This window comes from Botryllus schlosseri, chromosome 9, assembly GCF_051294905.1.
Source record: "Botryllus schlosseri isolate E-star chromosome 9, Bs_hap1, whole genome shotgun sequence".
Lineage (NCBI taxonomy): Eukaryota > Metazoa > Chordata > Ascidiacea > Stolidobranchia > Styelidae > Botryllus > Botryllus schlosseri.
This window is the reverse complement of record NC_137244.1, coordinates 12824791-12850841: the sequence shown is the minus strand read 5'-3', so window position 1 is coordinate 12850841 and position 26051 is coordinate 12824791. Positions and strand designations below refer to the sequence as shown.

At 40.8% G+C, this 26051-nt stretch overlaps 1 protein-coding gene across 1 annotated transcript; it reads left to right on the top strand.

The window, feature by feature from the left end:
- The first annotated feature begins 3886 nt into the window (after nt 1-3886).
- LOC145446719 (ras GTPase-activating-like protein IQGAP2) lies at nt 3887-14777 on the top strand. The gene is made up of 4 exons (XM_080325070.1): nt 3887-6141; nt 9201-9302; nt 9413-9524; nt 12689-14777. Exons 2-4 carry the CDS (start codon nt 9208-9210, stop codon nt 12803-12805), a joined length of 324 nt encoding a protein of 107 aa, XP_080181196.1. The 5' UTR covers nt 3887-6141; nt 9201-9207; the 3' UTR covers nt 12806-14777.
- Nucleotides 14778-26051: the final 11274 nt, after the last annotated feature.

The window sequence follows — 26051 nt, the reverse complement described above, 5'->3', positions numbered from 1 at the left end:
CATGTGCATAATAACGTACAGTCACTAAAATTTGACGTTTACGCAAGTAGCAGGGAATCTCTGAATACTGGGGCCGCGGGCCACATTATCATGTAAGACAGAAAACTGTCCGCGGGCCGGACAAAATCCCTTCGCGGGCCGGATCCGGCCCGCGGGCCGTATGTTGCCCACCCCTGGCCTAGGCCAAGGTGGGTGTCAGATTCCATAGACTACTCCTTGTCGCTTCGACATCTTCCTGTCTTTTCATTGTATCGCATTTTTGTGGTGTATTGAACTGATAAAATTGCTAATAAACCAATGATGATGATGATGGTTTCATACTTCAACATGTACGTTATCCAGACAAAACGACTGATATTAATTAGAAATCAAATTATATGGTACTGGGAATTGAAAGTGAAATATAAATCTAAAAACGGATGTATTTAATGTCTTTAGTCCAGAAACTTTCGAAGGTTGGTATGCTAAAACAGCTCTAAAACCAAAGAAAAGTCAGAGTCCAGTTTTCCAGATTAGGACACGCCATGGACAGCTAGATTACGATATGATAAGTAAATGCTAGATTGCGAAACATAAGTTTCAAACATTATGATAAGACATATATAGGCCTACTGTGATGAAATATTTGATATGGCGAAGGGTGACAATGCGGTGTGGACGGAACCACGCCAACCCGCGACCTAAATTATATTCACCGATACTTTCGTGAAATCATACTGGATACTCCGCATTCACTGCGCGCGAAGCGCGACCAATATTCTAGGCTTAACTCGAATTTTATGAAAATTAACTGTCGTTACTCCGTGAAAACAGCCCCGAAATTTCTCAGGCTAACTTCCTGATTGGAGGATTAAACTACTTCTACTTGACAAACTGAAAATAGCGAAAAGTAAGTAAGTAGATCACAAAATATTATGAAGTAGAAGTAGAAGTAGTGAAATTCAGATCTACTTGAGTAAGTACCAGAAGTAGAGGAAAACTACTTGAGTACTTCGAAAAAGTAGAAGTACTTCGTTACTGACCGCCTCTGGTTCTAACATAAAAGTCGAAAAATGTTGCGAACCCAGTGTGTATGTTCCGTTACAACGCTAAAGCCAAATTCCCCCCTAAAAGTTTCGAAATTCCCCCCAAGGGGGGAATTCTCCCCCGGTTGGGAACCACTGCTCTAAAGGAAACTGCTTAAACGGCGTACGGAGCAGAAATTCAACACGATTCATGTTCGCATTTGACCTGGCTAACAATATGCAGACATAAGACTATAACTCGAGATATTATTGTGTATAGCCTAACCGGAAAGGTCAACGAGTTCAGACACAAACGCCATTGTTATCTCATAGATTGGGCCTGTCATATTGAATCCAACACATCATTTTAAATTCGAAGAAGTAAGACGAAAGCAGCCTCGGAATTTCGGTCTCGGAACAACATAGAGGAGATTTTGGCCTTGAAACTGGAGACTGTGACATAACACAAATGGCTTACTGTCTAGAAGTCTGCTGCTAAATCGGCATTGGAAAATATATTACCGAATAAATACGTGAATGAAAGCTGTAAACTTAGTACACTGTCACATGACATCATCGAGAAGTAGCCTCATGACCCTTTTCGGTATGGTACTGTCAAATTAATACGAACAGCCTGTTCGGAACAGACCAACACCGAATTTTGCGTAAAATTTACTGAGGAATAGGCTGATCAAGTGATCAGCAGTTAGCAGTCATCGAAAACGAAATAGCTTTCGCGCTTGACAGGGGGTTGTAAGCAAATGGCTTGAAGGCCACAATTTCACGGTGAAATTGACATTGGAGAATATAAAGTAAAAGTAAATATTTGAATGCAAAACGAGAATGTTATAGTTAACTGTTTCATGATATCATCGTCTCATCACCTATCTCAGTATGGAACACAGTTAACGTTAGCACAGACACACCGGCTTTTGCGTGAAATCCGCAATGCGTTAGGTAGGCTATAGTGTCAGATCAGAGCACATCTCTACCATACTCGGCCTCAATAACGAAATTACTGCCCTAATCATTGAGTGTCAACCTTGAGACTTGGCACAGCGTTCGATACTAAAATCAAGACATACCGTGCAAAGGCTCATGACAGATCTAGGTAAGGAGCATCGGTAAAATCAATAGAGACCAATACCGGCTTTGCGTAAAATCTGTTGGCGATAAATGACGAGTCAGCTCTCACTCGACTTAGGAAACGAAATTACCACTAAAATAGTTCAGTGACAAACTTAAAACTTGGTACAGCGCTCGATACTAACATTGAAGACTGACCGTGCCAAATGTCATGACCGATCTCGGTATGGAACATCGTCAAAATCAATGGACACCAATACCGGCTTTTGAGTAAAATCTGTTTGCGATACATGACGGATCAGCACACACTCAATTCCGGAAACGGAATTACTACCCCAATCTTTAAGTACCAACCCTGAAACTTGGGGCAGTGTTAAATACCACCATCACGACATAACACACCAAGTTTCAAGAAATATCATGGTGTGAAACACCGTCAAAATGGACCTCTACCAGCAAAGATCGACTCAACGTCATATGACGGTAACCGAGTTCAGATATAGATTCGATTGTTACATCACACCTTAAGGGCAACCAAGCTATGTTGCCCCACCTGCTCGGTAATTTTATGAATAGGGGAGAGTAAATCACCGTTTCTTTATTGTGCGCGGCTTTGAGAGAATAGACTGTGAAAGCTTGTTTTGAGCGCTACCGGGGCATGCCCCGGCTAGGCATTCGCAAAGCGAAAACACGGAAGAGAATTCGATTTTCGCAGAGACTTCGCTATATATGGGCATTTACAAGCGAAAGCACAAGAAGAATGCGATTTTCGCTGTGATTTCGGTATATATTGATTGCTGTGCGTCTATAAATGATAAATAATTGTTATTGAATCGAATTTTAGGTGGGGCAATACCCCGCAGTTGCCCTATAGGACGAGCCGCCACTGTCTTCCAATATATCTTGGAAGATTAGTTCTAAGAAGCAAACTAAATGTAATCGCGAGTAATCGTGATTACTTTTCCAATGTAATCGTAATCGACTACTTCCTGATTTTGCTGTAATCGAATTCGTAATCGCGTGATTCAGAAGTAATCGTAATCGCAATCGATTACATTCATGAAGTAATCACCCCATGTCTGCTCAATTGGTCAGAAAATGAGATATTGTCATAATGCTCCCTGTCTCTGGTACTCTACTAGCACACCGAGGTAGAATGTTTGTAAAAAATAGTCTATTGCAGCAATATACAATTAAATAGTATATTCATATTGAAATGAACCCGAATACTTTCGGCTGACACTCGTCAGGGGTAATCGTCAGCAACTAGTAGAGAATTGGAAAGAACATTGTATATCAACAATCGTATCTCGAAATATGACGTCACCAGCATGAAATGCAGCAATATATAAGGAAAAATTAGCAACGATATATGTATAATCGAGTACAAATGGGTGCAGTGTTTAGTAGGCCATGATTGCGCCAGTGCTTTTTAACCTGTGTGACGGTTCGCACTTGCGCGAATGAAAAAAAAATGTCAGGGCGAATGACAAGCGTGTTGCAAATGAAAATCCGGATGAGTGCGAAGAGAATTGTCCATTGTCCATATTTCTCACTTTTTCTGACGTGGAACAATTCAAATAAACTTAATAGGATATCAAGTAGGCTTACAGTGAGTCCCCAACTTTTGTCGTTTGGGCCCAATTCTAAAAAGCTGTTGGTAGCTGTGCTTTTCTAGTTTACAAGTAAGAAACGCTCCCGATGTGTTTATACTGCGAAGTTCGAGTGAATTTTTCCGCGTGAGAGGATCACGTCACTGCCTAGAAAAAAGAGTAGTGGAATCTGTATCAGTTGCTCGGAAACATCCACCGTGGACGGACCTTGTGGGAAATAGCAGCGCATAGCCTGTCTGTAATGCGAACTACGCCATTTAGGCTTAGACACGCTTTCCTGTTCCTGGACTGATGATCTCAGGCCGAGTCTAGATCCTCAAGGCATATAGACCTATGCCCTGTCCGAGCGAGATAGTGTGATGGTGATGCGACCCACAACAACGACCCTTGCGTGGTTGCGGTTGTTCAGAACAATGCCGATTTTCAGACTTTGAGGTGTATTTCAAGGGGATTTCATTGCCCTGATGAGATTTTAATGTATATTTTCGAAATCAGTGCGGCAGTAGCTTTCAAACAAGATCAACTTTATGTAATTTGAACGCTCGGGTCGTCAACTACGGGATTAGCAATTATGATGCTTTCAAATTGCTGAACAGTAATTCAGACTAAGCAAGCAAGCAAGAGTGACGACGGGTGTTGCGTATCTATTAGGGTTGGGCACAATGATTCGAGTACTCGAATCTGAATAGAGTATTAATTTTAATGATTCGAGTCTAGTAGTAAAATAAGATTTTTTCGATATACGCTTCTCGCCACTGGAAGTTAATTTATCAACGAGATTTGTTTCGATACTAGTTTTCACTGTTGAAGCCTTGACACCTTGCTTGGAGGTATCGTAGCATATGAAACCTATAGTATAAAGCTACGAAGGTTACTGGACGTAGCAGATTTCCGAAGTCATGATTATCCCACAACATTGTCATCAAGTGGAATGAAATCGGTATGGTCGAAAAAATAACAAAGTATCTTTTACTTACGAGATGGATAAAAGGCATTATATTCTTTGTGGGGGCATAAACGGTACATATTTGAACTTTGACGTATTACTTTCTGATATGACGTCATAATGAGTGATACTCGATTACTGGACTCGACTCGAAGCATATTTCGTGATTCAAAATCAAATCACGCAGCCCTAGTATCTATCCGTAGGTTAGTTCAAAGAACATAGAAGCTGCCTCTGCGTAACAGTGGCGTGACGGAACAATGGCCTCGCACTTCTTGTCCTACATTCTTTGGGTTAGTTATCTATAGTAATATTGCGAACTCCACCGATCGTAGGTTGTTTTCGACAACATGTTGTGCGTGACAGACGGATTTCACGCGTGATTGGAAAATTTCATCCGCGTGACGCAAAATTATCCGCGTGACCGATTGTACTTGAGCAGTATATGAGCATGAGCATGAGCAGTGAGCACCCTCTGCAGAGCAAAATCAAATCTACCAAGACGCATCTCTTACGATATTCCTTCTTCAGCCTAATTGAAGCTCAATTAGACCATTGAAACTTATTCCTCTTTATGTATAAGGATATTTGGGATATTAAAGATCATTTGGCATTTCTTCAATCCGTTTGTCAATATTGTACGATTGCCGGAAGATCCATCCCGCAGTTGGCAACCCTGGCCGAAACAACTGTGTGTGAATCATGAATCTTATGTAATGATTACGGCATTAAACAAGGTGTAAGTGTTGACAACCACAGGGATACCGCACGTTGTTCTTGAAAGATATGTTGATTGATATGCGTATTGCATAGATAAGAATAAGAAGTGACTGAAGCCGAAGCCTATCCATTAATAACCGTCATCAATTACTCTGATTGTGTGGGTTTGTATAGCAATGCATTCCTGCTTTTAACACCAACCGTACCATCTAATCGGCTAACATACCTTAGTACGGTAAAGCATCTTTTCAAATGTTGCCAGAGAATGAACCAAGGGTGCTAGTCGCAGCATTGATGCTGCGATTGAAGTGCAGTTTTATTCTTTTGTGCGTGCTAAATGGGAATGTATTAACATCGCGATGGTGCAACATGTCGATTTAGTGGAAAAATGATATTGTTTCGAGTCAACATTGTTTTTGGGTTCGCTCTTTAAGCTTCGAAGAAAATAACAACACGATACCCATGGAAAAAGCAACGAACACTTTGACAACAACGGGACAGTGATATCTGTGATTTTTCTACTGTAGTGATTTTAGTACTTCATTAATATATAATACGATACGCTGAATGTAAAATAATGAAGCTCTGTACCTCCAAAAAGCTCTTCTAATACAAAAGTGATGAATTTCTTCCTTTTCTTTTTTGTGTAATAAATTCCGGCTGACTAGTGCGAATAAAATGTTTATGTTTTTCAAGTGCGAATGGAGCTCAAAAATGTTGAAAAGCACTGCCCTATAGGAAATGGATAATTTCCAAACTGTCTTTGATCGCTGTAAGTCTTTTTTTAATTATTGGCATCAACGATGAAGTTATATTCAATTAATGTATTTACTAAATATTCTGACGTGTTAGTCGTAGGTTATCGATTGCTTTTTCGCAGAGCAAATTACAGCCAACTTTTGACACTTTTTCTGTCTGGCAAAGGGTTAATTCTGAGTTTGCATAATAATAGGCAACGAATTAGAATTTTTGTTATTAAAATCAATTCACAAAGCACAGGTATTTGGTACATGGAATGGAAATGAATGTATTCGAATCAATATACCATCGTTAAATGTTAAATGCAAAACTATATATATATTTCAGGCTAAAACAGTTCAAGTAGAAAATCAGTTGGAAACGGGATGTTTTGCGGGATTTTCTTTTGTACTCTACATCACTTTCCCGCATCAAGGCTCAGACGCATAATCTTCTATCATGCTTTCATTATATTGCCTTTGGTATCTCCTTTCAAAATCTTTTATTTCTTGATGGAATCGCACCCCTTTTTCTTCGGAATAAGCTCCCATATTGTCTGTAAACTCGTCCAAGTGAGCATCAAGCATATGTACTTTCATGGACATTCTGTACTACATGTTTACATACGACTTTACCAAATTGGCAACGAGTTCGGCATAGTTATATTCCTTGTTATGGCCGCCCAAGAACGCATTCACCACATCTACAAAGCTATCCCGAGCCTTCTTTTCAACATCATTAAGCATTTGTACTTGAGAATCTTTTTATTTTGAGGGTCACTAAATTTTCCAGCTTTTATTTTAGCTTCTGATAATTCAGGAAACAAGTTCTGGAGAAACTGGAATGCATCACCATCTTTATCCAATGCTCTCACAAATTACTTTATAGGGCCACGTTTTATGTGGAGGGGAGGCATAAGCACTTTGTTTGAGTTGACCAAACGAGTTTGCTTTACGTTATTTTTTCTCCAACAACAAATTCGTTTCGTTTTAGCCATATTTTCTTTTATTAGTGTTCTGTGGTAGCCCTACTACCCCAAAGGCAAAGGTGGCAACGCATTGCTTTATTAAGTATGCCCAATTGTGGAACAGCATCTCGCTGGCTATCCGACAGTCGTCGAGCATGCCCACATTCAAGTTGAAATACATGCAATTTCTTCTGATTGAATACTAGCCAGCCTTCAGGATTATCGGACCACGACCTAACATCGACCTCGCTCTCCGCCACATACCACCTCATTTTGTCGCTTGCGTCTTATATTCTCTGCATTCCTTTGCATTCAGTGTGCATGCCTCTTATTTACTTCACCTAGGCTAAGGTGGGTGTCTGATCTTAAAGGCTACTCCAAGTGTTTCGCAGTCTTGTGATGTTTTTGAAACGATGAAAATATTAATAAACCTGATTGATTGATTGGCAAGGATACTTGGTGAATCCCCCTTGGATACCCATCAAAAAAGCCACCATTTATCAATTGCAAATCATAAAATATTCTATACAACACGTCAAAAATAAACCGCGCATACGGCAGTATCTGTAAAATGGCAAATATTGCAGAGTATAGTAACATTTAAAAGTGATTAACATCCATTTTCGATGCTCTCTGGTCATATCTTTGATATTTTTTCTCAAAAATATTGCGACTTTGGAATTTCATTCTCTAAACCACAAAAACAAAGTTAATATGAAATAAAGTTGATTTTCGACACCTACTGGTCCTAAGCAATAGGGAAAAATTGATTGGAACCTGAAAAAATTGTTACATTGTGAATCATAGCTGCACAGTTTTTTTCGAATTACCTAGATTAGAATTTGAATTACGGAATTCGCGAAAACTTGGAATTTGATTCAAGTTTCGTTAATATCATATGATGGTTCATTCTTTGAGCATGAGGATAGCTAATGTCTGTGCAGCAAGCTTGGCTGTTTTCGCACTGCACATTCTGTAGCATTTACAGAAAAACCAGAAATCAGATTAGAATTAAAATTAGAGCATAGAAACATTTCTCAAATTTGATTAAAATTGAAATTAGAACAAAGAAAGATTTCACCAATTCGATTACCGGCATTTCGCTATAGTTCTCCTAGTCTTCTTGGGTCATTCAATCAGGGTTGTAACCAAGTCACAAGGCTCCGAGTCACAAGTCAATCTCACTTTTATATTTTTGACTCGAGTCAAGTCGAGTCATTTTCAATTCCCACCGTGTCAAGTCCGAGTCCAAGTCAGCAAACAGAGGATCGAGTACGAGTCATGGTATTATGACTCGAGTCCGAGTCCAAGTCATTGTATTAACTGCTCAGTTTCCAGTTAAAGTCTTCCTAAACCCACTTTTTTAACTCTTTTTGGTGATATTGAATGGTTCGCATTTATAATATATCAATTTTCCCAACTTTTAGCAGTTTCTGGTCACATTTTCAAGCATCAGTACCAACAAATCAAATCCCAATAATGTGTTGGCTTCGAAATTACAATGAAATGTCGGTCTTGGCCGTCTGTATCTCGAGTCAATGACTTGCTTCGAGTCATGCGCAATGACTCGAGTCCAAGTCGAGTCAATACACAGATTGACTCGAGTCGAGTCGAGTCATTTCCGTATTTTGAGAAAATGACTCGAGTCGAGTCGAGTCATCCGAAAATCGTGACTCGAGTCTGACTCGAGTCGAGTCATGACTCGAGTCATTACAACCCTGCATTCAATTACTACTTGAGCTTCGAACTGTTGCGAGTATCACTCATTTTAATGTCATAAAAAGAAGACTTATTCGGTAGAGCTCAAATGTGCACGTTTTATTCGACCATGAAGTACATAATGCAATAGAATGCTGATCGCAATGTATATCTTTATTCCATAAAGCTCCTCAAAGCTTTTCGATTGACTCTCGTCAGGAAGAATCGTCAATAACAATGAAAATCATTATGACGTCATATCAGGACATCGGCTTTTCTATTTGAGGCGTGAGATAGCGGAAATATACGCTTATCGTGCTGACTATTCTGTCTTCACTCATTTTAGCTTCCTAACCTTAGCACCGTGAATGCATCTGTCTTTTTTGTACCAGTAAATGTGCGATTGAGCCTATCGTTTCCCGCCGCAGGAAGCAGATGACCAAGAATAGGACTACAGTCATCAAGTACACAGCTTCGGAATTGTTTAGGAAGAAGGTTCTGGTAGAAATCGACGGTTTGGACACCAGCCGGTAAGTCCGATTTTCCCTAATCAAAATTACCTATAACGCTTGCTGCTTGCGGAACTCTCGTTCGTGCATAAACTGCTAACGCGCTGCTAATAGATGAGATTTTTTCGCAGATTTCGAAACGTGAAGTTCGACATTGCCACGGCCGCGGGCGTTGTGGGAACCTTCGACATATCGGCCAAGTTCTTGGGCGTGACCATGGAAAAAGTTACGGTCGTGTTTCAAGTGCGTGATGCTTTGTAGTCTGTCAAAAATGCCATTAAAATATCGACGTTTTCAATTAACATGAGAGATATACGGGGATTATCGTGGTTTCGATGTGAAAATCCGAATTTAGCGATTTTGACCGGATCGTAAATGCGGTGATTTTGAAGCTCTGCACTTGGACATGAATTTTTTAACATTTTTGTTAATTTTCAAGTGACTCTTTAAAATATTCGGTCGTAACTAGTAATCGTAAATTGGATGTGTAGCGACCGGTCAGACTCTTGTCGCTCGGAACAGCATTGGGTTATTGGGTATTCGAAATTTTTGTGCCGCGTCGCATGCTTATATGTTTCTTCATTTTGGTGCCATAAATGTTGCGTTCACACCAAAAGTATCGTCAGAAGCATTATGCGTTATTATTGCAACAGCCTCTATCTATCTTTACGGAAATAGTTTTCGGCACTCCTCGTTTATATCAAAACGAAGACGCGGATTTTCAAGACACGATCACGTACTTCAAGAAATACAGCAGCAAAATTAGCTTTGAACTAATAAAAGTCCACCAATTTCTAGATAAATAGTGTGATGTTATCTTCAAGAAAATTCATTATTTTGCTGTTTATCACAAGTCTACAGTTCATATTTGCACAAGACAGATGAAGGTTGCACCATGATAGAGCTAAAATTGAACTAAAACTTGAGGGGGTCCGCGAGGGTCCCTGACGGTCAAAAGGGGTCCGCGAAGCCAAAAAGGTTGAGAACCACTGACTTAGATGTTGATGACTAAAATATCAGTTCCGACACATTTTGGTAGATCTTCGTACACTACAATAAAGTATAGAATATTTTACGGTAGATTTATCTCAAGTAATATTTTTTTTCACGCTTCGCGCAATATGTTGTCACTTGATTTCTTGCTTTAACTATATTGTTACTTAAGCCCCCTCCATCATGAAAATGAAAAAAACGCCTAATGTACCAGATCGAGTCTAACTAATATTTGCAATTACGAGAGAAAGTGTCGTCCAATATGCGGCCTTGCGTTTGCGGTCGCAGAAAGACCGGCGACGATGAAACCTTGGCGCAAAATGATTGACACACGTAGCTTTCTATATCGATATATATTTCTTGGCGCCGAATGGTCGCATCCTTGCAAACTGAGCCCAGCGATTAACAGCAGACCTGCAATATACTCAAGTTATGATATTGTTGACCTATAAACTTTGAAATTTTCGCGCCGCGCGCGGCTAGCGGTCCGCGCAATGTTTCGTCAATTGCATGTGGCCCTTTGGCCAAAAAGGTTGGTCACCCCTGCGCTAGTTCTTTTATCATCGGCATTTACGCATGTATTATGTATGTACTGGCTCGCGCATGGTGCGTACTATACATGGGTGCAGGCTTTTCCCATATTCTACATGCCATATTCAGGGTGCGTAGGGGGAGTATTATACATGGAAAATCACGGTATCAAATTGAGTCTCTTGTAAGTGTAAAGCTATCTGCGGTAACGGTACAGAACAGTAGTTCTCAACCACCGGTCCGCCGAAGGCGCCGAACATATTGTAATAGTATACATATCAATTGCAAAAGGTAACAAGTTGGACGCCTGTCCACTATAAATATTAATTATAGAAATAAAACATCAAATATTATATTGATTTAGAAATTTAGAACGAATATTTCTGCATCGTGTCGAGGTGCAGAGTTCATGGTATATTTTGGACTTAGAGTATATAGAGTATCACTTATTAGGGCGTCATAACAGCATCAATGACGTGGAAAGTTCGTATATGTAGGCTACCTTTTTTGCGACCATAAAGAATATAACGCTAGATCTATATCACAGTGAAAATAATTTGGTATTTTTTCGATCATACCTACCTACTTGAGCTTTGTGACAATCACGACTTCGTAGAAAATGTCATTTTCACTAATGCGGATAGAGTTGTACTACATGTTCGTATGTTGCAATGCGACCAATTGAGGTTTCAAGGCTTGCACAGTAGAAAATAGCATCTAAACCAGTGGCCGGGAACGTTGTCTGTCCGAAGAGCCATATTTGCCCTATTTTTTTTACATCTCTACTCCCAAAGAGCCATACATGTCAATCAACTGTTACGTCACAATTGAAAATTCGTGACGTCATGGTAGCACTAATTCGAACTCACTATGAGATTCCTAGTGTGCGCCATATTTTCTCTGTAAAAACTGGTATTTATTGTTCGAAAATAATGCTCGAAACGAGAGGTAAGGCACAGACGGGCCAAGCCTCACCATTGATAACGCAATTCATCGAAGGTACTAGGTAGTTTATAATTTATTATAACTGATATTAATCGAATGTGACTGTCACACTGATTCCAAAAATCTAAATGCTTATCGACTTCTCAATTCTTAACGTATTCGGCGGTGACATAACGTTGCGCTACACGCATACATTTTTTCGCCCATAGCACACAGAGCTATATACTTACCAATCAAGAACGTGGATAGCTATGGCGTTGTTTGTAATTCGAAATTGTGACATCCACAACAGTTCATTTCACGCCGTATATCTATGTGTATATATACGATGTGTATTTGAAAACTGCATTTTGAAATGGGCGTCGCCATGTATGCTATGCTCTTTGATTAATCAACGTATCGCACAATGCAAGATTTCGAGTCGGGTACATAGAATTCGGGAGTGATATTGGCCGCCGGCATGAAAGTCACTTAAATTTGATGATTTTGAAAACAGGGGGCCCAAGCCCCCAAACCTGAAGACGGCATTGTCTTTACCTCTCAAAGACATGTTTATACTGCCACGAGAATAATTATTCTCGCCGTGATGAAAATTTACCAACAAGTCGCTGCAATATTGATCAATTCAGTACAAAAATAAATATTTGGCAAAGAGCCATATCTTATACCCAAAAGAGCCATAGGTTGCCGACCACTGATCTAAAGTATAATTTCCGTTGGTTGATAAATTTACCCCTGTAGTGGAAAGGAGCGTATAATTTGAGTGTTTGAAAAAATATATCTCGCTATTCGAATAGCCTTGCCTTATCAGTTTTGAAACACCAACGTTGCGTTTCCGTACGCTATCTCGGCCGGTATGCGAGCCCGACAATGGTATACGGCCGCCTACCAAGTGTATTTAGTTTGGATCTTGCCTATAACTCCCAATATGTTTTCAGGACCTGTTACAGTTACAATACGAAGGCGTGACGGAGATGAAGATTTTCGAAGGGCGAGCTAAGATCAACGTGAACTCGCTAATCTTCCTTCTCAACAAGAAGTTCTACGGGAAGTGAAACGTCGCCCGCGAAATCGCTATTAACTCACTCACGTCTTTAATTATAAAAACGATCGAGTGACCGAACTTGTTTCCGGGAGACACGAAACAGATTTCCCACTCGCAATCATAATCCCTAACGCATTCCCGATATCGTTTGAGATATTTTTTGTTTCTAATCACCCCCTCACCCTCATGTATCGCTTGTGAATTGAAAGTGGTGTATCTCCTCAGATTCCGAATGTTTGAAGCGTGTATAAATAAAAACTGTAACCATTACGCATCCAAGACGATTACGCTGTTCCGAATTGCAATACTGTACGTCTCCGGCTCCATTATGTAGGCCTACTAATGATTTGTCGAATTAATCGCGATGTCTTAGTTCAGAGGCGGGCGACTTCTCCAGTCGGAGGTCCGGATATGGAGAAAATGAAGTAGGGGAGATGTGGTACCGATGGATCAAAAATTGGAAAATGATCGCTGGCCCCGAAATGTTCAGCCGAAAACAGCAGATCTTTTGCTGGCTCAGCACTTTTATACAAGCTCTACCTATCGCGCACATATACATGAATATCCGTCTTTTCAAAAAATATTTATTGACGTTCAAAATTTGTTGGTCGAACGTGTCATCGGTCCCCACCCGGTGGGTCCAATGACACACGACCCGGGGACCTATGACACATATACCCTAAAAAACTCAAATGTGACTACTTTTCTTGCTCAGTATTATAGTCTAAGCTGCAGCAAGCCAAAGAAGAATGTTTGGTCGCAACTGTCAAAAAATAGAATAAATATTAACTCAAATGTTGTCATAACATCACGTTTTGATTTAGGCTCGAACTTATAAATTTGTGGGTACATACATATTGCCCGAAAATCGACAGTGTGACTTCCAAATACCTCGTTATAGCGATAAAACATCATATGCAATTATTAGATAAAGATTTTCTGTACGTAAGCATGTTTCATTTGTTTCATGATGAGTATGCTTGAATATTTTGCTTGATTTGGCTATTGTATCATCGGTCCCCACCCTACGAATTTTATAGATGAATCGAAAAAAAGTCCACTCAAGGAAAGTACTGAAAAAATAATAAGTGCCATTATATAGCCTGATACAAGCCCTACACTTCACAATAAAAATTATTGCTGGTTTGTTCGTGTTGAAGGTTACAAAGAAAAATGTATATGTCGATCTAAATTTAGTTTAGACCCCCCAAAACAAAAATCATATGTGAGAGACCCCATAGCTCGCGCACGTCGAATTTTTTTGTATGTGAGGAAAGATTTTGCCAGCATGCAATTGTAGACAAGTTCACGGAGTGCAATCATGGAATTATCATAGAGAATTTTCAAAGTATTTTCGGTCCCAGTGATCCATCGGTACCACATCTCCCCTACTTGGCGGGCCGGATTCCTGAATCGATACATTGATTGCGTATTCATCCACCTATATGAGAAATACACCCTGTTTGATGTAAAATTTGTGCGTAAAGCATATAGGGACCAAAACAGTGGTCAATGAATTTATTAACGCAATGTACAGTGGTCGATCAAAGTTGCCATGTTGGATATGCAAACCCTTAGTAAAGAATGCGCGTGAACATAAGTTATATTGGAGCGCCGCTTTGTCTTGTTACATCTGTTGCTCGAAAACGTTTGCTCGCAGATGTATGTAGGTAGATACGGGCCGCGGACAACATTATCATGGAAGACTGGAAGCTGTCCACGGGCAGCTCGGAATCCCGTCGCGGGCCGGATCCGACCCGCTGGCCGTATGTTGCGGCCCCGGCCTTAGTTGCTATATATTAGGATATATGTGCCATCGTTGGCGATATGTTCCAGCATGTGTTTGTCGCCGTCGATACCTCTCGTTTTCGAGCTCGTTGCAGCGTCTCGCGCCGGGGGCGCGCGGTTTACGGACTTTCTAAAGTTGATTCTTTCCATTCTATGATGTTATTGCTTAGTAAATAATATTCGGATGATAGAAAGTGTGGTCGTGGTGCAGCCGCGCGGGCGTGGGGATGTAGGGTAGTCCAACGTTTTCAGATCGGTTGGGGTGAATGATGTGAAGCAGACTTAGGCAGCTGCTTCAGCATAAGTTAGATTAGAATTAGAAAGACAGCTAGACAGTCTTTTTGTAGTTACATTAGGATTAGAATTACTGAATTCGGAGAAACTTAGAAATTGAATTTTATTCCATATTAGAAAGAAATATAACAAAAATCAAGTTTAGATAATATCTATTTTACTCTAATTACATTGCATAGTCGTAATGAACTAACTGGAGGCAAATACATACGTTTAACCGCCCATTCTATTGCTGGTGAACTTCGGGCTTTATCTATTTACTCACATCGGCTTACTATGCGCAGTGCGCACCCGTTCGTATAGTCGTGTTGTGAATAACCACGGGGATCGGTTCACTAAAGTTTCACTGTTGTATGTGAATTGGGTCATTAATATTGGTATAGTTTCATGTATTACTATCAAATAATTATCCTTTCTCAGATCATGATATCAGATTCACCGGTAGAGTTGATGCAGGGGGTTTCTTTGAAAATTTAGAGAAGTTACTAATGCTGTGCTGCGTATTTGGGTGGGTCCACTGTTATTAGTCCCCCTTGTTGCATACCGTTATTTCTTGACCTGGTATCAGGATTGTCGGCACAGTGGAAAGATATTGGATTCGTCCAAACGCAGGCCTACCAGAAACAAAATTCCTTCGTTGTGAGGAGAACACGATTACAAATTGGTATCTTTATGGGGCCCATCATTTTCCTCTGCTGTTCGCATCTGTGCTGTGGGGCTCAGATTGCAAAGGACACTAATGTATATAAAAATTGAAAATCAGCACCTTTCATGGATTAAAATCGTAAATTTAATTTGCATATTGACGGCCGCCAACACATCCTCTAATCGAATTAAGATTCGACGGCCGCATAATTTTCGTTCTACTGCCGCTGATTGGCCTCCCATGGACTAAAGAATCGATGTTGGGGTAAGCTAGACACGGTACTTGCCGGAAAACTATCTCTTCGTAAAGGTTGGTCTTTTGGCGAGCCCGAAGTCGTTTTCTAAGCGTTTCGGTCTTGGACGTGACGGGCCATTGCTCGTCAAGGCTATATGCCCATTCATATCACCAAATTCTTCCTCCATGGAATGATATTACCATCGCCGAAGACGTTTCAGCTAGTGAGGAAAAGTGATATTGCGCATAGCAAAATAGAATACTTTGATCAACAACAACGAATATCGAAGACTACTCCATTAAGTCGTTTCGACACCTTCCTATCTTTCATTATATCGCAGTCTTGTGGTGTATTGAAAGGATGAAAATATTAGCAATAAATTGAATTGAATTGAAACAATACGTTTACACTGAAATTTATTTCATCATTTTAAAGAGTTCTTCCGAAATTTCAAATCAGGTCGCGGGCCGCGTGTTGATGACCCCCTATCTAGTTGATTGACTGTTGATGTTTTGAGCAGTTCTAGTTCTAGTTGCGATTCACAAAAAAAAACAGTTACTAGAAAACAGTGTGTTTAAAACTACGTGTGATCGTTTGCCATAAATCGTGATACCAATCTACCATTGCTTGCTCATTCATCACTACAAACAGTGACGTAGAGGGTTTCGGGGATCTGATTTTTCAGTAATGTTGTTACACTGATATTCATTTGGGAAGTCAGTCAGTTTCCGATAAAATAAAAATTAATAATCTGCTTCGGAATGGAATCTAGCTAGTTGTGTGTCTGTAAAGTTTGTTCGTTCTAGTTGTGGTGCGAGTCCGACCAAGCTCAACTCCAGAACCCCTTCCCGAGTTTTCGAGGAGGCGAAAGTCGTAGTTGGTAGGAGGGGGAAGTCATTTTAAACATTCAATGTCAGATACTTTCATTCCGTAGCAATGGATACATGTTACATCGGAGTGTGGTTGAATATTTCACTAGTAGCCTACCAAATTCCTATCCATCACGACCTGCTTTTAATCCTTGCTGCGCGGGGGCAAAGGGACACAGGGCTTGCAGGGAGTCAAGTGGCGAAACGGCAGATTGTGGACCACTTCTACGTCGACAAATCCTGGAAGTACTTGACAGTGTCTTGTAGGAGAATGTTCGTAATATGCCTAAGATTGGAAGCCTATCAGGTGGGTATTCATTCCAAATTTGATCAAATCATCTCATACTATATTGGCGCTGGAGTTGAATGTGCTGTGTATATTTTCGTTACATGATAAAACAAATTTCCCCCACTGAATACTCCATTTTCCACAATCGCAAAAATTGTTATTGTGTTAAAGAATCTCATAGTTAGGCTACGGTTTACCACGTGATTCTGGCATGAAACTACGATGCAGCTGTAGCCCATTTCGATGAATCAAAGTCAGTTGTTTGGCGACGTCTATGCTATTTGCTGAATGCTGGTTGACTGCATAATGAACAGAGGTGGTCAAAGTAGTCAAGAAAGCTACTCAAGTAGAAGTAGAAGTAGCGACGAAAAAAATCTACTCAAGTACGAGTAGAAGTACTTCCTCCATAAGCAACCTGAAACTACTTGAAGTAGAAGTAGAATTGACTGACTTTAAAAGTACTCAAGTAAGTAAGTAGTTGTGAAAGCGGTCCTAATTCGTTCACATGGATTGTAAAAAGGTGCAAATTGAGCTATGCGAAAACTGACGAGCTTGATTGATATTGATGCATACCAGCAGGTATCCAATTTTCGATAGCATAAGCATTCGTCCACATCATGGGATGAAAATGATAGCATTGATATGGAAATGCTATACTAATCCTCTGTTTACTCAAGCAGCACGTTTTAGAAAATATCATGGTACTGCGCACTCCCCCATATTATAAGGCCTGTAGTTTAGTCGAAGAGCAATACCGGGATGTTGTGTTGGATACGGTGTAAACACTTTATGCGATTAGTAAACGTTAATAAAAAATATGGTGGACCGTGAAATGCTATATTGTGTAGTTTTATTTCTGGAAATTGGAGACGTTACTGCACTTGTTTTTATTCTTCAACATGTACGTTATCCAGACAAAAGAGCTGATAAAATTAGAAATCAAAATATATGGTACTGGGAATTGAAAGTGAAATATAAATCTAAAAACAGAACATGTATTTAATGTCTCCGGCCAGAAAGTTTCGAATGTTGGTATGCTAAAACAGCTCTAAAACAAAACAAAAAAGTCAGAGTCGACTTTTCCAGATTAGGACACGCCATTGACAGCTAGATTACGATATGATAAGTAAATGCTAGATTGCGAAACATCAGTTTCAAACGTTATGATAAGCCATATATACTGTGATGAAATACTTGATATGGCGAAGGGCGACAATGCGGTGTGAACCACGCCAACCCGCTACCTAAATTATAACCACCGATACTTTCGTGAAATCATACTGGCTACTCCGCATTCACTGCGCGCGAAGCGCGACGAAAATTCTGGGCTTAACTCAACTTTTATGAAAATTAAATGTCGATACTTCGTGAAAACAGCCCCGAAATTTCTCAGGCTATCTTCCTGATTGGAGGATTAAACTACTTCCACTTGACAAACTGAAAATAGCGAAAGTAAGTAAGTAGATCACAAAATATTATGAAGTAGAAGTAGAAGTAGGGAAATTCAGATCTACTTGAGTAAGTACCAGAAGTAGAAGAAAACTACTTGAGTACTTCGAAAAAGTAGAAGTACTTCGTTACTGACCACCTCTGATAATGAACCACTGACAGATCCACGCGACACGTCAGGGTTAGGAAGTTACTTCGTAGCATACTTAATAGAGTTGTTCAAAATTTGAAAAATTTCAAAAATGCTTCGTTGTAATGTCTCATTCTACATATTATTAATAAAAAAATAACATCAACGAGCCTGCAAGAAGCTCACAAAAAGTCGTCAAGATTTCGCGCAAAGTGTTTGCTATAGTAGGCCTATCTGTCGTAGAGTGGGCGTGCCGCCGCTCATACATCCACGATTCTTGCTGCATAGTGCATATCCAGCACCGTAACTGCCGCACCCCAAACCCCCCAATTGGGGGGGGCCCGAGCTCGATGGGGGCCCAAAATTATTTCGTGAATTAGCATAAATCATAGAGTATTTTTTGAAAATTTATGCAATTTTTTCAAAATTTTTTCGCGCTGAGCGCGAATTCGCGTAGCCATTTATCTTTCTTATTGGGTATTGGGCCATTACCGCGCCACGACCCACCAAGACATATAATCAAGTTTTAGGCCATATAACATGCGACTCCAAGAAGTGTGCCAGAACGATTGGCAGCGAGAAAAGCTTGGCCGAAAAGGTCTATGCCCTTATGCAGATCAAAGACTTCGCTATATATACAAAATACATATAGGTTTAATTGTCCATAGGCGCCTAAATGACTGGCGCCGAATGTTCCTGTCTTTGCAATCTGAACCCCACAAGACAAATACCATCCCGCTGGGAAAAATTTTATGCCAGTGAAGAAATACCAATTTGAAATCGTGTGCTTCTCTTAGTTTAAAAGCCTACGTTTGGGCGGTTCTATATTTTCTGATATAGCAGACTGGAAGTCACGAAATAACATCATGTAACGAAGTCATATCAACGGTTCCGCCCGCCCGAAGATGTTTATTCATTATTTACGGGCCCTCCCGTTTTCAAGACACTTCACTCAGCTGTACCGGTAAATCTAATTACGTGAGTAGAGAAGACAATAAATTGATAGCATATTATATATGCAGTCGCCGATCTGATTTACCGATTTTATCATAAATTATCGAAAATTTTCGCGCTTGCCGCTGGCTCTCAATACAGTACGGGTAATTTCGTGACAAACGTGAACAACGTGATGGGGGGTCGTTTTATCACCCTATGGGAGCCCAAGACCCACGTTCTTGGGGTCCTGACGAGGTGCTGTTTCGTTCCTGCCAACGGGTATACGCTAATTATTATTGAGTGGTCCTACCATTTCAAACACACCTCACTCAGTTCTACCGGCAAATCTGATTACGTGAGTAGAGAGGACAATATATTGATAGCATATTATATATGCAGTCGCCGATCTGATTGACCGATTTTATCATTAATTATCGAAAATTTTCGCGCTTCGCGCATGGCTCACAATACAGTACGGGTAATTTCGTGACAAACGCGAACAACGTGATGGGGGGGGGGGGGGTTTTATCACCCTATGGGAGCCCAAGACCCACGTTTTTGGGGGCCTGACGAGGTGCTGTTTTGTTCCTGCCAACGGGTATACGCCCGAAGATGTTTAATTATTATTGAGTGGTCCTACCTTTTCAAACACACCTCACTCAGCTCTACCGGCCAATCTGATTACGTGAGCAGAGAGAAGATAAAAATTGATAACAATGTATGCAATTCCCGATCATACTGATCGATGAAATCATGAATACTAGAAATTTTGCGCGCTTCGCGCGCTTAGGCGACTAAAGCTGATTCACTAAAGAAACTCCCAATGAAAATGATGACTAGTGGTAAACAGTGTATCGCCGCAGGGGGGTCTGGGGGGCGAAGCCCCCCAGACGTTCGGTCTATAACACTATGGGGGGCCCAAGACCAAAGTTTTGGGGGGGCCTGACGAAGTGCTGTTACGGCCCTGTGCATATCATCGATATAATCATATTTAGCCAATATGTGTGGGCACTCAGTAGATCGTATAGTACGCGGGCAGCACGAAATGCATACTTGCCAGCCGTGTGCTTGAGACCCCTGCTGTACACTCTACAGTGTTCAGTATACTAGTCTATAGAACAGAACATCGTCGTGAGACAGGTTAGTTTTACCCTACTGATGAAGCGTTGTTGCGACCGTAATTCTGCTCAGTACGAGAAGAACCGCAGATTCAGACATTTGGTTCATGCACTCGGCTGACAAGCCGATGGCCCGAAGCTACCATCTGGGGGATTACGACTGAACGCCTCTAAGTCGGACTCCCGCCTGAGTAGCGACGATGTCCCGGGTGCCCCGAGGCGAACGAGGCGCGGCTAGGCGCTCCACGGAGCGCCGACGGAGCCTGTGGCGGTCGACCCTTTGCCGGCCCGTAAACTCGGGCCGGCCGACACGACGGTAGCACTTTTTGCGCGTGCGAGGTGCCATATCATTCGCAAACGACCTAGTTTATTATCGGGGTGCCGTACTCGCTAGAGCAGTTTCTCGCTGCGATGCGTTGAAAGTCACCCCAATGTCCATCAAACGATAATTCAATTCCGCAACAAACCAAGAGAAGCCTGAAGACAAATCATTTACGCTTCCATATCGCTCATTCAGCCGCGAACGCCTCTTTGTGATTTTGTCATGTGAAAATATTACTCGAACACAGGTACAAATAGGCAATTGTTTCTATATATTTCTATTACACGATTCAATGTCATGCACTCCAGTGGACCAAATTATTTCAATTTAAGATGTTACTTTCATCTGCAAGTGATCATATCGTGAAAATCAAAATAAATCTTGTTTTAAACAAGACCGCTGCCTAAAAAACATAGGTGTTTTAAATTCATTTCCATTTTAAACACAGCCGTAATCGTATAGGGAGGGTCCTCAGCTATAGTGGATATATGCTATCACCGGCTGCACTCGCAGTTGATATGTCGTTCCTTATGAATGGTGTTGCGACATCGCCGGCATAGAAGATTCTTGGCGGAAAATTGGAATCGTTTATCTCTGATGCTGTAAATGACCCCGTTCGTCAAACTGTACGAAAATAATGGGTACTTCAAATACTTGACACACATATGGACTTCTGAATTGTCTGGAAGAACTGAACTGGAAATTCCAATACTATTTTATAGACTTCGCAGTATAGTGGTTCGGAATGAACTCGGAATAGTCACTCAAATATTTTCGATAAAACCTAGTTATCATTTCTTCAATAAATGTGACAATCTTGGACGCGCGGCATACGATATATTACCTGTTGAGTATGTAAATGTAGAAGGTTATCACGTAATATATCTCGAATTTCCCGCACTCCAGGTATTCAGTAACAAATAGGATCATCACAATCAGGGCCGTAACAGCACTTCGTCAGCCCCCCCAAAATGTTGGTCTTGGGCCCCCATATGATGATAAACCGAACTTCTGGGGGGCTTCGCCCCGCAGACCCCCTATCGCTATGCGCTGTTTACCGATACTTATCATCTACATTGGGATCTGTTTAGAGGGTCAGCTTTCCCCACCTAAACCGCGCCAAGCGCGAAAATTTTCTATAATATATGATTGAGTCTGTCAATATGATCAGAAATTGCGTATATATTGCTATCAATTTTTATCCTCTCTGCTCACGTAATCAGATTTAAAGATAGAGCTGAGGGAGGTGTGTTTGAAAAGGTTGGACCCCTCAATAATATTTAAATATCTTCGGGCGATACCCGTAGTCAGGAACGAAACAGCACTTCGTCAGGTGCCCCCAAAAACAACTTGGGTGTTTGGCTCCCATAGGGTGATAAACCTACCCCCTATCACCTTGTTCACTTTTGCCATGAAGTTAGTTGTACTGTCTGGTGAGCCAGGGCGAAGCGCGAAAATTTTCGATAATTCATGATAAAATCGGTCACTAAGATAGGGAATTGCATATATATTGTTATCATTTTCGTGTCCTCTCTGCTCACGTAATCAGATTTACAGGTAGAGCTGAGTGAGGTGTCTTGGAAACTGTAGGGCCCGTTGGTACGACTCCGTAACATGATGTTATTTCGTGACCTCCATTTGAGCGTAGGCTACCAAACTAAAAGACGCACACGATTTCAAATTGGTATTTCTTCATTGACATATAATCTTTCCTTTCGGGATGGTATTTGTCGTTGAGATTGTAAAATTCACTATTTTGTATATATAACGAAGTTCTCGGTCAGCATAAGGGCAGTCCTTGTCGGCGAAGTTTTTCTCGCTGCCGATCGTTCTGGCACACTTCTTGAAGTCGCATGTTAGGTGGCCTAAAACTTTATGTGTCTTGATGCGTCGTGGCGCGGTAATGGCCAACGCCGATATGCCCATTTCTAGAAATCTTGCGTATTTTTTCTTGGAGGAAGAGTACCCCAAAATCAAGATATTTGGCAGCTTGAAATCGCGCGAAGCGCGAAAATTTTTGAAAAAGTTGCCTAAATTTTCAAAAAAATACTCTATAATTTTTGCTAATTCACGAAATAATTTGGGGCCCCCTTTGACCTCGCCCCCTCCCCAATTGTGGGGTTTGGGGTGCGGCAGTTACGGTGCTGATCACAATCACGAATGGCACTGAAATGAGGAAAACAAACATAAGCGTCGGACGTTATCAAAATTGCATAGAGATGGTACAATATGAGAATTCGATTTTCTAAAGTACATTTTCTGTTTCATAATTGATAATGTCTAGAAATAGCGTGGACTGGGGCTGCATAGCAAACGGTGTTTTAAAAACACTTCAAATAAAACTTGTTTTAAACAGCGTTTTAATCAAATGCCCTTTAAAAAGAATTGTTTTTTTTCAAACGTTGTATAATTATGCCATAATTGTGCAAAAACTTTCTAACAACATATAGTATGAGCCTAGGGACGATTTGCGTCCAACATAGTCGACGTATACGATATGGCGTGACACTCTGGAAATCGTCGTTGGTCCGACAGTTATAGAAAGAAGATATTGATATGGTACGGGATGGGTGTTCCGATCATGATGACCGCCTACTGTAAAAATGCTGCATAACGATTTTGTCCTGGTTGCAGATATTTTTGGTGTGTATATGACAGTGGCCGAAAGCCCCTTTAGTCGTAGAAGACATATTTACCCTAATTTTAAAAATGTCAATGCCAATATACTGTGATGTCACTATTGAAGATTTGTGACGTCATGGCTGGAGAAAACAACAGTAAAAAATGTTTTAAACATGTTTGTTTTAAATTGATTTATGTTTAAAATGCAACCCATAGTGGTAACATTTGGTTGGGGTATCGCCATACTGGTGGAGCTTCAAGAGTTGGTGAAACATTTTGCTGGATTTGAATAAAATATTCATATTTATTCCCGAAGCTTTTCGGCTGACGCTCGTCAGGGGAATATCGTCAGTAATAATGCGAGAATTCGAATAACTATGTTCAGCAACAACATATATCGCTAATTATGACGTCACACAGAAAATATACAAAGTTAGGAAAATGAGAGAACTGAAGCGTTGGCATGGAGATAGCGAAGCCAAACAAGTTAATGCGCGATTTTCAAATGATACACAAATTCTTTCTGTTGGCATAAACTAGGTTTACTCATGGTGATGATGGTGGACTCAAGAACAGACAAATGAAATAAATTGCGACCCTTAGCCAATACAGAGAACATGTCCTCGTGGTAGTTAGCAGCACATGTATGATTTTCTAGTAAATGTTTTCCAATAGAAGATTTTTGACTCATGGCCTGGTTATGTTCTAGAACAAGCGGATTGTTATGCTGCGATTTCGAGATATATGATTTGACAGACGGTGGGATGTGTTCTTTAATTCGGTCCTGCAACCGTTTGGAAGTTCTCCCTACGTACCGACAATCGCAGTGGCACTTGAATTCATAAACGACGTTACTTTGTTGTAAAGCCGGGAGAACGTCCTTTCGGACTGCAGGAAACATTGGCATCGTGGTAAAAACAACATTGGTTTTCACCGCTGGACAACAGCGATGGACTGCTGAAGTTATCTGTTTCTCAAATCGATAAGAAACCGGGCCAATCCAAGGTAGATGAATGTACAGTGTACACATCCCTATTTTCACGAGAGACTTCTTCGGGGGTTTCATTTGGTTTGGTATCATTCCGATGACTTAACTTATTATTTATTGTCCGCTTGATGACATACTCAGGGTATCCGTTGTCAATGAAAATTTTACGGATGTAATCAAGTTCACTATTCAATTTGACCTCGGAACAAATCATCAACGCCCGGTGGACCAAGGTGCCGATTAAATTGATTTTACGACTTTTTAGACTGAAAGAGCTCCATCGAAGGTAATGACCCGAAAACGTGGGCTTCCTATAAACGGAGGTAAGGAATTGGCCATCCCGTTTCTCCACAAGAACGTCAAGGAATGCCAGCCGGTTGTTAATTTCTTTTTCCGTCGTGAATTGCAATGCTGGATGTAATTTGTTCAAAATTTCTAGGAAACCATCACAGTCAGATTCATTATTGAAGATCACGAACGTGTCATCGACATAGCGATGGTATGATAAGGGCGGTTTACTACAAGAAGAGAAGAGCTTACCTTACCTGGATTTATGCTACATGTTATCATAGACAGTATAGTGCAGGGTGGATCGACTAGCTCACTAGCGCGACTCCGATCCCTGCCTTCAAAATGGAATCTGGCTCCCGGCCGACTCCCGTCGTATCAGAAAAAAAGTATTGCGGCTCTGACCGTACATTAAAAATTCTGCCAATATTCACCCTATCTCTGGCTAAACCATGCACACTATTACCTATTACTCCAGCCGTATCAGAGACAGTACGAATTCGGCTCCGATCCGACTCCGGGCTTGTCAGTCAAATCTGGTTCCGATCTATCTCCGACCAAAAATTTAAAAAAGGCGGATATTCAGTCCATGGACTATCCAATTATCCATGCCCCACACTAATAGGTAGACGCTAACACATATATATTCGGATAATAACCAGGATATAGTGCTTTCACCTTTTCCATTATATTTAAATAATCATACGGATTCTGTAAACAGTTATCGCCAAGGTATGACCACGCCGCCTGACATGCACTTCGTACATGGGACATAAAATTGATAACAAATATTCTTGAATAGATTTATGAACATTGCAAGAGCACTCTATAGCTTGTCACAAATTGCAGTTTTCGGATTGAACAGCGAATTGAAACTTGTGAATGACAGACTTGCGGAATATTCTTACCTTTTGATACTAGCATGCCAGTAGCAGTACGCCTATCCAGTTTGGAAATTATTGGTACTGTATTTACAATTATGGGAAGTGCTGTTAGAGAGTTAGCGAAGAGTGTGGAACGTGACGACATTTATTTTGAGATCCATTCATGCGCAGAAGTTCCAAATTATCTTTGACAGGGTCTGTGGAGGATGGCGTCTTAATCATTGGCTGGGTGCGTGCTCCCAACTCTGTCTTGTCTTTTCCTAGGTGTTTGCCACAATCAACTATCCGGGTTAGTCAAATCTATTCAGCTTGGAATGTGTGATAGATATAGAAATATGGCGATAGCAATGACCTATATGATACATACAACACCACTTAACAGATCGTACTCAGTATAG

What these genes read in the sequence shown, in the direction of transcription:
- LOC145446719 (XM_080325070.1), top strand. Translation starts at nt 9,208, where the DNA reads ATGACCAAGAATAGGACTACAGTCATCAAGTACACAGCTTCGGAATTG. An exon ending in GACGGTTTGGACACCAGCCG is followed by an intron (nt 9,303 to 9,412) that starts GTAAGTCCGATT and finishes ATTTTTTCGCAG; the next exon opens with ATTTCGAAACGTGAAGTTCG. An exon ending in AAGTTACGGTCGTGTTTCAA is followed by an intron (nt 9,525 to 12,688) that starts GTGCGTGATGCT and finishes ATATGTTTTCAG; the next exon opens with GACCTGTTACAGTTACAATA.